At 37.4% G+C, this 11,294-nt stretch overlaps 1 protein-coding gene across 1 annotated transcript; it reads left to right on the top strand.

The window, feature by feature from the left end:
• Positions 241-8,258, top strand: LOC109236486. The gene is made up of 5 exons (XM_019402676.1): positions 241-320; positions 612-760; positions 830-1,051; positions 1,259-1,545; positions 8,136-8,258. The coding sequence occupies exons 1-5, from the start codon at positions 241-243 to the stop codon at positions 8,256-8,258; spliced, it is 861 nt and encodes a 286-aa protein (XP_019258221.1).

Raw genomic sequence — 11,294 nt, 5'->3', positions numbered from 1 at the left:
GAATTTAATATTCTGTATTCATTTTACTTTCTAGTTTGGGATACTAAAATCGTATTGATTTTCAACTCATGTTCTAGAAATTAAAATCTTCGAATTTTCTACTCCAGTTTGAGATTAAAAGTCTTGGTGACTTTCTACTCAATCCAAGATATAAAAACTCGGTTGTTTGTATTCGGTTAGAAGATATAAAAACTTCACCGAGATACTAGTTTTGTTTGTGTCAATTTCTTTTACAGAAAAATGACAATAAGTACGAAACACCAAAATGGTTCTGATGGAACGACTACTACTGGACTTCAAGTCGCACAACGCCTGGACCGGTAATGGCACCGGCAGAAAAGCCCAGAAAATTTTCCGGCATGGACTTCAAATGCTGCTAGCAGAAAATGTTCTTCTACTTGACCACTCTCAATCTGCAGCGCTTTATTAGCGAGGACATTCCAGTCTTGGGAGAAGAGACTCCGGATAATGAGCGATTTGTGGTCACGGAGGCGTGGAAGCATTCTGACTTCTTGTGCAAAAATTACATATTGAGTTGTTTGGAAGATGATTTGTACAATGTTTACAGTGTCATGGAGACTTTGAAAGAGTTGTGGAACGCTCTTGAAAAGAAGTACTGAAAAGAAGTACAAAACGGAAGATGCTGGACTAAAGAAATTTGTTGCCGCAAAATTCTTGGACTTTAAAATGGTTGACAGTAAGTCTGTCATAACTCAAGTTGAAGAATTACAAGTCATCGTTCATGACCTCCTTGCCGAAGGTATAAATCAAATCAATATCTTTATTAAATATATTGATTATATTATTAACCCTAAATTTATGATTGTAGGTATGGTCATAAATGAAGCGTTTCAAGTTGCGGCATTTATTGAAAAGTTGCCGCCGATGTGGAAGGACTTCAAGAATTACTTGAAACATAAGTTCAAGGAGATGACGCTTGAAGACCTTATTGTTCGCCTAAGGACTGAAGAGGACAACAAGGCTGCAGAAAAGAAGTCTCGTGGAAATTCAACAATAATGGGTGCAAATATTGTTGAGGAATCTTCAACGAGTAAAAAGAGAAAGAAGCCGTCTGGACCAAAGAATTACCCAAGCAAGAAGAAGTTCAAAGGTAATTGCCACAACTGTGGAAAGGTTGGACACAAGGTTGCTGAATGTCGTGCACCAAAGAAGGACAAGAAGAAAAGTCAAGCAAACATGATTGAGAAAAATGATGAAATAGACGATTTATGTGCCATGCTTTCAAAATGCAACCTAGTCGGAAATCCTAGAGAATGGTGGATTGATTCGGGGGCAACTTATCATGTTTGTGCTAACAAGGAGTTGTTTACTTCTTATGCTCCCGCTGGACCCAACGAGACAGTTTTTATGGCAAATTCCGCTACTGCAAAAATTGAAGGAACGGGCAAGATAGCTTTGAAGATGACTTCTGGCAAGATTGTGACTCTAAATGATGTTCTTCATGTTCCTGAAATGCGGAAGAATTTATTCTCGACATCACTTCTAGTCAAGAATGGCTTTAAGTGTATTTTTGTTTCCGACAAGGTTGTAGTTAGTAAGAATGAAATGTATGTAGGAAAAGGTTACCTGGCTGAGGGCCTTTTCAAACTCAATGTAATTGCCATTGATATGAATAAAATTTTTGCTTCTTCTTACTTGCTTGAGTCAAATAATTTATGGCATGAACGTTTAGGCCACGTCAACTTCAAAACTTTGCGAAAAATGGTTAATTAGGAAGTATTGCCTAAGTCTGAATGCAATAACTCAAAATGTCAAATATGTGTTGCCACACCTCTTTTTTTACCACCGGAGAGTATATAAGGGAGTTTTTCCAATTAAAGTGACATTATTCAAAATAGGATTATTTTATTTAATTTATCAGAGTCGCCACTTGGAATAGTTTATTTGGTGTCCCAAGTCACCGGTTTATTTTAAATCCAAAATCGAGGAAAAATAACTTTATTTAAAAGTCTGCGAAACCAGAAATTCTAGATAAAGAATTCTGTTAACCCGGGAGAAGGTGTTAGGCATTCCCGAGTTCCGTGGTTCTAGCACGGTTGCTTAAGCTGTTAATAATTGGCCCATTATCTGATTTACTACATGCTTTAACCCATTGTGCATTTTTAGATTTTATAACCTCTTTCAATTTATTTTTTTTGGAATTAATCTAGAACATGTTACGATTGTCGTACACTTGTTTGTTTATTGTACATGTTGCGAATCGTGTCACGGGAACCGTACCGACAACCCACAACATGCGTATTTTATTAACATTATTAGTTGTTGTGGCTGGGTCACATAAATGTACCCTTGGATTTTGGAAATTAAGTATCACAACTACACCACGGGAACCGTACCCGTAGTCATGATGATTTCATTATAAACGTGCCTAAAGCAACTACAAAAGTTCAATTTTAGTAGCAACATTTGTGAGCGCCATGGGTGATTTAAATTACTTATGGCACACCTCAAACCTTTTCTATAAGGAATAGTCTCTTAATCTAATTTATGAGGGCCATGAATTATAGATTTTAAGCATGGCACACCTCAAATTATTTTAAGAAAAAGGGTNTATATATATATATATATATATATATATATATATATATATATATATATATATATATATATTAAAGGCAAACTAAAGGTGCTCCTATTTTTATCTGATTTAAAATTAAGTATCACAACCACGTCACGGGAGCCGTACCCGTAGTTGTAATAATTTAAACACGTACCTAAAGCAAGCTACAGAATATTCATTAATTACTATTCTATATTCGGGATTATTGCAAGGTCTTGGCATATGAATAGATGCAGTAATATAAGGTTGAAGACTTGACTTTCTCAATATTCAACAATTGCTCTTATATACAAATGCGAGGTAAACTGTGCCACGTGGAGTAGGGAAACCTATATGCGTGTAACTTTGATTCATAGGGGAAGTTACAATATTGCTTGATATTTTGTAAGGAATAAATCACCTTCTTCTCGTATATTAATGCATGCAAAGAACAAACACAAACTATTTTAAAACTATAGGCACGTTTATCTGGGTCCAGAATTGCAACCAAATAACCCAGCTAAATAGGCTTTCCTACATCACTGTAACAAAGCCCATTGGAGTTACTGAGGGTCGAGTCCAAAATTCCATAGACTCTGAAAGAACACTCTAATAACTGAGCAACGACTAGCAATTGCTCAAAAATGAAATTCTTACAAAATAATTAAATACAACTTTAATTTCAAATCCAATTAATCAAGGTTTAGAACAAGAATCAGTGGCCATTTTAATTTTTACAACAATCAAGTGGTCTCAAAAGCAATTCATTAATGAAGCTAATTGCTAAACTATAGACTAAAACAACAGCCCTATATGCTTCAACACCAGACAATAGCTTAGCCATCATTCAGGCGTAACCTGTTCAAATTTGAAGCTCATACTTGAACCAATTATTATAGGAGAATGTTTATGATTAGAATTAAGAAATAACATGTGAACCAAGCCACTAAAACTGCAACTCAAGCCAACTTGTGGCCAGATCCACAGTTACCGACTCTCAAATCCAGCATTAGACTCTAATTTATCAGAAACCAAAGAAAAGACTTGAGCTTCAGTAATTAATACTCAAACTAAGCAACATATGATTATATGTATAATACACATGTTGAATTCTAGTAGAAATAGGTGAAATGTAAAATATTCTGGCCATAAATCACTGCTAAAACACATTCCATCTATAACCAATCTTCATGTAATTGCTATGTCAAAAACAAACATTCAAGTTGTGTTAAAAAACCAACAAGTAGCAGGTTTAACAAAACGCAGGAAGCAGTTTATATTTCAATACAAATCCAAAATAGAGTACAAGTGATAAATGTGTACCTAAGCTTGAAAAACAAAACCGAACCTTTGCCGGAAAAAGATCAAAGAAATCAGCTGCTGAATAAGCTCAACAGCAGGTTAGCAGCAGAAAAAGCCTAGAGAACCAAATAAACTGCAGCTTCTAGCTCAACTCAAGCAGGACCAGCAGTGAATCAAACCAGAAAACTTGTTCTAGTCCTTGAAACCCTCAGCCAAGACCCTACAAAATAGAAAGAAACTAAAAACTTCTTAAGAAATCTTTTTTGGAAATCTGGTTTTTTCAGCCGTTTGTGCCTTTTCTCCCTTTTTTCTGTGCCCTAATCATTGGCAAGAGGGTCCTTTTATAGAAGGAATTCTAGGGCAACAAAATCTAATTTGCCATTTTAAAAATGCCCCTTTAATTTCTAATTTTGTTAACTTAGCCCCCCGTGCCCCAGCATTTTCCCCCTCATTTATCTCTAAACAGACCCTTGTCAGCTTTTCTAGAAGCTTCCTATGAACTTCCTTCAAACCTTATCCAATTCCAAACCCCAGCACCCTTGTATTTACCCCTCTTTTCTTTTTGTTTTTTCACTGTTCTATCGGTTTAAACCCAGTGGTACTGAACTTGGGCCATTTTAAAACTCTAAGCCCAGTAAATACTTGGGCTTTCGTACCAACAGAAACCAAGTCTGAATTCTAACCCAAAACCAAACCAACTTATGCAGAAATAAAACAAATATTTGATTAAACAAAAACTAATGATGCATCTTTTTTAAGAAAACTATATATTAAGAAAATGATTAAACCTAATTAATGAGCTATTAACCACTGATTAAATAATTATGCCCTAAAATAATACTAATTAAACTTTTAGACAGAAGAAAGGGATCCCAGTAGATGAATGTGAAGAAAAGGGAGAACAATTATACCGATTAGATCGCCAAGAGCTTCGACAACTTGAGTAACGAATCCATTCGAACTCCGGTGAACCATGAAACTCGGCCAATGGTGGGAATTGTTACATGAATATTGGCCGGACTTTCGTCCATGGCTAATGCATCATGCAATAATTTTCACCACATGCCTCAAACGAGACGAAATAGAGGCTCGAAGAATTCGATTTGTTCAAAGCTATTTGTCCGAAATCTGGTCAACCCTATGAGATAGGGCATTCTTGACATCAAACGAACTCCCTTTGTTGAAAAACTGGAGATTCACAAGGGTTTTATCATGAATTGAGGGATAAATCAAGAAAAATCGAACAAAAGTGAAATGTTTGAATTTTTATTTCTTAGATTTCAAATTCGGATCTTTTGGGGAAACTAATGGCGGGACATGAATGAGGGGATGATGGAGGTTGGATGGTCAAAATTTGGAGGCTATTGGAGTTGCTCCGCCGCCGTGAGACGATTTCCGGGCGGCGGAGAGACGGCAGAGGTGGGCGGCGATTTCAGATAGAAGACGACTTAGGTTTTAAACTCAATTGGGCGGAATTAATGAAAACATGAAATTTGGGTCGTTTAATGGGGTGAATTAATTGAAACGACGTAGTTTTGCCATGCAACTATGTCGTTTTGGAGTGAAGGGGGGGGGGGGCTGACCGGGTATGACCTTTGGGCATAGGTTCTGGGTCGATTTTGAGACAAGTCTGGGCCGAGGAATTAGAACAATTTGAATTTCAGCCCAAAAATGTGGTAGACCTTTTGAATTCAATTTCTCTCTTTTTTTTTTTAAACTAATGAAATCCTCAAATTAAAAATTCTAAGTTATCTAAATTGCAAAAATTAAAACAATTACCTAATTACAATAATTATAAAAGCTACTTAATCCTAAATTAAAAAGTGAAAAATCAATAATAAAAAAATAAAAAATAAAAGGAAAAAGTGTAAAATTGAGCCATTTTTTTGTGATTTTCATTTTAATGAATAAATAATTAACCAGTTAATCCTAAAAATGCAAAAACACAACCTAATTGCAATGCATGGTATTTTTTGGTAGTGTTTCATGATTTAAATAAAAACTAAACAAGCATAAAAAAAATGCAAACAATTAATAAAATTCTAAAAAAATTCCTATAAAATAGAAAATAATTAACATAAAATCTATTTTCTTGGTACTTTATAGGAGTATTTTGCATAGGGAAAAAATCACATGCTCACAACTGTCCCTCTTTGCTCGAAAATACGACGGGTTTTCAGGCAAAGATAAAATGAGTAATTATGAGGGATTTTTGCTCGTTTGAAACTCCATGAGAAGCGTCTTTTGAAATCTGACTGAACCTAGCTTCAGAGGTTGCCTACATATCCTTGGCTATAAAGGAATCAGGTCAGTGTAGTTCTGGAAGTTTTGGTTGCTGGGACTATCGGGAAACTGTTTCACTGCTATTGCTGTTGTTTCTGCTTGCTGAGCTCCTTATGGCACCAACATGAAAGATGAAAAGCTAAACTAGCTAAGCCTATCAACAACGAGTTACAAGATTCCTATCTATAAACCTTCTAAAGCATGATCTTGAGTCTTGCCTGGTTCTTCCTGCAGACTCTGATTTGAATCTTGATGCTCGTTAGCGGCAACCGCTGGTTCATTCTTCTTCAGCTTTTCAGACCAAGGCGGGATATGCGAAGCTTGTGACTTCAATCAAATTTTGAGTAGTCCGCATCTTTTGTCTGCTTCTACACTCAGAGTTCAACTTCTTTTCTTGTTTCTTCTTTTCTTTTATTTGGGTTGAGACTTTTTCTTTTGGTCATCTCAAACCTTGTGCCTCACGGTAAAAAACTGTTCAATTACCAAAGCAAACAAACGAACGAAATTTTTTTGCCCCAGTTTTCACTAGGAAAATTTTGTGAGTTATTGCAACAAAATCCAAACTACTTCTTTATTGAAAGCAATTAAAATCAGGATTGTGTATCCTTGAGGAAAAGAGATTAGGGAGTGGAGACCCTATATCTAAAATGAAATCAAATGGGGATCGGAGGCCCTAAGTTGGGAAGGTTACCAGGTTATGCTGGAAAAATGACCGGGTTATGCCGGAAAAGGTAAAAAGGTCCTCGGGTTGTGCCGGGGAGGTCCACGAGTTATGCCAGTAAAGTCACCGGGTTATGTCGGAAAAGAAAAAGGTCCTCGAGTTATGTAAGGGAGGTCCACGAGTTATGCCAGGAAAGTCATTGGGCTATGCCGGAAAAGGAAAAAGGTCCTCAGGTTATGCCGGGGAGGTCCACGGGTTATGCCGGAAAAGAAAAAAAAAGGTCCTTGGGTTATGCCCGGGAGGTCCACGGGTTATGTCGGGAAAGTTGTCGGGTTATGACAAAAAAGGAAAAAAGGTCCCTGGGTTATGCTGGGGAGGTCCACGGGTTATACCAGGAAAGTCATCAGGTTATGCCGCAAAAGGAAAAAGGTCCTCGGGTTATGCTAGGGGGGTCCACGGGTTATGCCGGAAAAGATCATCGGGTTATGACAAAAAAGAAAAAGGTCCTCGGGTTATGCCAGGGAGGTCCACGGGTTATGCCGGGGAAAGTCATTGGGTTATGCCGAAAAAGAAAAAGGTCATCGGGTTATGCCGGGGAGGTCCACGGGTTATGCCGGGGAAGGTCATCGGGTTATGCCGCAAAAGAAAAAGATCCTCGGGTTATGCCGGGGAGGTCCACGGGTTATGCCGGGGAAGTCATCAGGTTATGCCGGAAAAGAAAAAGGTCCTCGGGTTATGCTGGGGAGTCCACGGGTTATGCCGGGAAAGGTCATCGGGTTATGCCGGAAAATAAAAAAAAAGGTCCTCGGGTTATGCCGGGGAGGTCTACGGGTTATGTCGGGAAAGTCATCGGGTTATGCCGGAAAAGGAAAAAAGGTCATCGGGTTATGCCGGGGAGGTCTACGGGTTATGCTGGAAAGGTCCACGGGTTATGCCGGGAAAGGTCATCGGGTTATGGCGGGAAAGAAAAAGGTCCTCGGGTTATGCCGGGAAAGAAAAAGGGTCCTCGGGTTATGTCGAGGGGGTCCACGGGTTATGCCGGGAAAGGTCATCGGGTTATGCCAGAAAAGAAAAAGGTCCTCGGGTGATGCCGGGGAGGTCCACGGGTTATGCCAGGAAGGTCCACGGGTTTCGCATAGGGCAAAAATCACATGCTCAGAACTGTCCCTCTTTGCTCGGAAACACGACGGGGTTTTCGGGCAAAGATAAAATGAGCAATTATGAGGGATTTTTGCTCGTTTGAAACTCCATGATAAGCTTCTTTTGAAAGAATCTGACTGAACCTAGCTTCAGAGGTTGCCTACATATCCTTGGCTATAAAGGAATCAGGTCAGTGTAGTTCTGGAAGTTTGGTTGCTGGGACTAATAGGAAGCTGTTTCACTGCTATTGCTGCTGTTTCTGCTTGCTCAGCTCCTTATGGCACAACCATGAAAGAAGAAAAGCTAAACTAGCTAAGCCTATCAACTACGAGTTACAAAATTCCTATCTATAAACCTTCTAAAGCTTGATCTTGAGTCTTGGCTGGTTCTTTCTGCAGACTCTGATTTGAATCTTGATGCTCGTTAGCGGCAACCGCTGGTTCATTCTTCTTCAGCTTTTCGGACCAAGGCGGAATATGCGATGTGAGCACGTGATTTTTGCCCTATATATGAATAATTCCCAAAATTTCAAACAAAATAATTTTTCTAGTATTTTATAAATTTTTGTGAATTTTGTGGCATTCTTTGGTAATTTTTGCATTTTTATTTGTGCATTTTAATCCATATGAAAATACCAAAAATATGCATTGGCATTTAGGGATTTAATTTCACAATTTTAGTGTTAATTAGTTTTAGAATAAAATGTAAAGGAAATTGCAAGAAAATAGTTCTTTGCATTGCTAATTATTGCATTTGTCTTTAAATAGAGTTATAAATAATTTTAGGAGTTAAATAGTGTAATTAGGTCTTTGCTTTGTTTTAGCATTTTATAAAATCAGAAAAATAAATAAATACAAAAATACAAAAAAAGGGGAAAAAGAAAAATTAAAAAAAATGGCCTTAATTGGAGAGCAGATTTGGGCCAAAATCAGTCAGCCCAAATGAAATCCCCAATCCAGGCCGGTCCATACCCGTCCCCTGTAACCCGGTCCAGCAACCCCATTCAAAACACACCGTTCTGCCCAGGTGAATCTCATCCGTTGATCCTTCAAGATCCAACGGATGAGAACTAAGTCTCAAATNCGCTTCAAGGAGAATGTTGTAAGACCAGTTCTCTATGCACTTATGAAACCAAGCGGTGTTCATGGCTTAAACAAACACAACAATGAGAACCAAAGATGGTTAAGGGTTGATTGTGTGACATATGGCTGTCTAGGTATATACAAAAGTTCGACGGTACAAAGATATCAAATCTACCGATTGATCGAGTATATCCGACATATGTTCACTATGGAAAGTTCAAAGGGAAAACTACTTATCCAGATGCGATTAATCCTTACTTGCAAATCATTCACAATTTTCATGTGTATTTGTTTCGGATAGCCATTCCCCATTCATGTGGGGGATTGTTGGTTTTTGTTATTAATAACAAAAGAGGTGTGAATGGAAAATGGTAGGAAAAAAAATGGAGGAAAGTGAAATTTTGAATTAGTTCACTTTACTAATGCACTTTGCCTCTCATTGGAAGAAGGAAATAAAATCTTTGTGTATATATAGAGAAGCTCATCTTCTGGCTCTTAAAGAGTTAAGAAGAAGTGGTGCCTCGCGCCGTCGTCGTCGCTCGCTCGGCTCGGCTTCGGCTTCGGATTCGAATTTGATTGATTGATAATTTCTTTGACCAAATTTATTTTCCTTTTACATCATTTAACATTTTCTATTCTAAATATTTTTCGCGTTGGAAGATCGCGGAATTATTTTCGTGCGTTGGAAGAACGCGAAATTATTTTTGCGACCAACAGCTGAATAAACACCAAAACGTTCCATTCAATAGCTGAATAGACACCTTATCAACGAACATGCACCTTTGCACCTATTGGAACTCAACTTTGCTGGCTATAAATAAAGAGGGTTAGCCTCATTTTCCACTACTGAAAAATCTGAAATCTCTCCCCTTAAGCTTCTGCATTCTGCATTGGTTTTTCAAAACAAAACGTAAGCATTTTGTGTGATTTGCTCCGCCATTTGAGTTCGCCGAAATTCTTTGATTTGAAGTGCCGCCATCACAGAATAGTTATTCCATTCGATCCTGGAGGAATTAATCCACAACCTTGGGCATAGTGAGGGGATTAAATTCCTTAAGGAAATACAAGAAACTTGTGGGCTCAGAATTTTTTTTTCTACTTTGTTTTCTAAACTAACGTTTGTTGATTTACTGGTCTTGAATACAGATTGATAACACTATCTAGTAGAATTAAAAATGTGGGTCTGGTAGGTTGTGGTTATGACTAAACACGAGTGTATAAGTGAAATAGGAAAGAATCTCAGGTACATTTATGGGAAAATTACAAATGATTAGACAAGAGATTTTCTTGTTATAAAAGAAGTGTTGGAATAAGATTTAAATTAAGGAAATGTTTACTTATGTTCGAAACTACTTTTTTGAGTAGAAATGGCATGGTGTAGCCACTATTTAAGGTGGTATTTATTTTTTATCCAGCAATTCTAATGTTGAGAAAAAATAGCCACTGCCCTATTAAAATTAATATGAAAAGACATTTTTACCCTTTCTTCCCTTGCTTTTCTTCCCAAACCCTTGCTTCTCTCTCTCCGTGCCTTCTCCATAACTGTTGCATTATGTTGAGGTGGCGGAGCCTATCTACACAGTCATTCTAATGTACATCGCTTGTAAGCATTCATTAAAAGACAAAAGCTCTTTAACAGAACTTTTCAATATTCATGGTTCAAAAGTTAGTAACAGAACTTTGTAAGTAGGGTGTAGACCTTCTGCTCTCCTTGCATGATTCAGTTGGAAAGCACAAAATAAAATAAACAAAAATAATGATTTCAATTCATAGCCAAAGAATAATGTCAAAGACTCTCCCAAATTTAAATCTATTAACTTTGATTTTCAAGTTCAAAAGTTAAGGACAGACATTAGTTACAAGTTCAAAACTTAAGGACAATAGGTCCTTAACTTTGATTTCCAAGTTCTAAAGTTAAGGATAGGCAGTCCTTAACTTTGAGTTTCAGTTTCAAAAGTTAAGGACAGGCAGTCCTTAACTTATAGTTTCAAGTTCAAAACTTAAGGACATGCAGTCCTTAAGTTATTGTTTCAAGTTCAAAACTTAAGGACATGCAGTCCTTAACTTTGAGTTTAAAGTTCAAAAGTTAAGGACAGACAGTCCTTAACTTACAGTTACAAGTTCAAAAGTTAAGGACGCTTGGTCTTGAAGTTTGAGTTCCAAGTTCAAAACTTAAGGACTTTCTGTCCTTAACTTTGAGTTTCAGTTTCAAAAGTTAAGGACAGGCAGTCCTTAACTTATAGTTTCAAGTTCAAAACTTAAGGAC

This window comes from Nicotiana attenuata, chromosome 1 (genome assembly GCF_001879085.1).
Source record: "Nicotiana attenuata strain UT chromosome 1, NIATTr2, whole genome shotgun sequence".
NCBI classification, from domain to species: Eukaryota; Viridiplantae; Streptophyta; class Magnoliopsida; order Solanales; family Solanaceae; genus Nicotiana; species Nicotiana attenuata.
Note: the sequence above shows the minus strand (reverse complement) of the source record. Positions and strands in the feature narration are given on the sequence as shown.